General features: G+C 42.2%; 1 protein-coding gene across 1 annotated transcript in view; it reads right to left on the bottom strand.

Moving 5' to 3' along the window:
- TRIM66 (tripartite motif containing 66) overlaps window positions 1–384 on the bottom strand; it is a 41,100-nt gene that overhangs the window by 27,591 nt on the left and 13,125 nt on the right. The window contains exon 8 of the mRNA XM_018573691.1: window positions 108–225. Coding sequence (XP_018429193.1) covers window positions 108–225 — 118 coding nt within the window. The remainder of the gene's footprint in view (window positions 1–107; window positions 226–384) is intronic.

Below are 384 nucleotides of genomic sequence, written 5' to 3'. Positions count from 1 at the left end.
TGGGTTGTGTAGGGGGGGGCGAGCTGAACTACCCAAAGAGAAGGAAAGTTTCAACTTCAAAAACAGAAGTCATCATCTACAGAATTTAAAATTTACAAATTTGGTACCTAAGTTGGATATTTGTTTGGTCCAGAAGGACGGCTCCCAGCTGAATTTCATCTTTAGTGGGCGTCCAAAATCGCCCCCACAGCTGGTCTCCAGGAGGTGCTGCATTTGGAACACAATCTGTAGGGAAAACGTCACATTCAGGAAAAATTTTCTTTCTAAATTTAAGTTCTACATTACAGAGTCGCTCCGGATTCATTAATAGAGTCTAACCATATGGGGCCGATGATGCCGAAATGCAAAGCTACACATACCCAACATGGACACAAATATATAGAC

This window comes from Nanorana parkeri, unplaced genomic scaffold (genome assembly GCF_000935625.1).
Source record: "Nanorana parkeri isolate BGI_ZX_2015 unplaced genomic scaffold, ASM93562v1 scaffold2488, whole genome shotgun sequence".
Taxonomy (NCBI): Eukaryota; Metazoa; Chordata; class Amphibia; order Anura; family Dicroglossidae; genus Nanorana; species Nanorana parkeri.
Note: the sequence above shows the minus strand (reverse complement) of the source record. Positions and strands in the feature narration are given on the sequence as shown.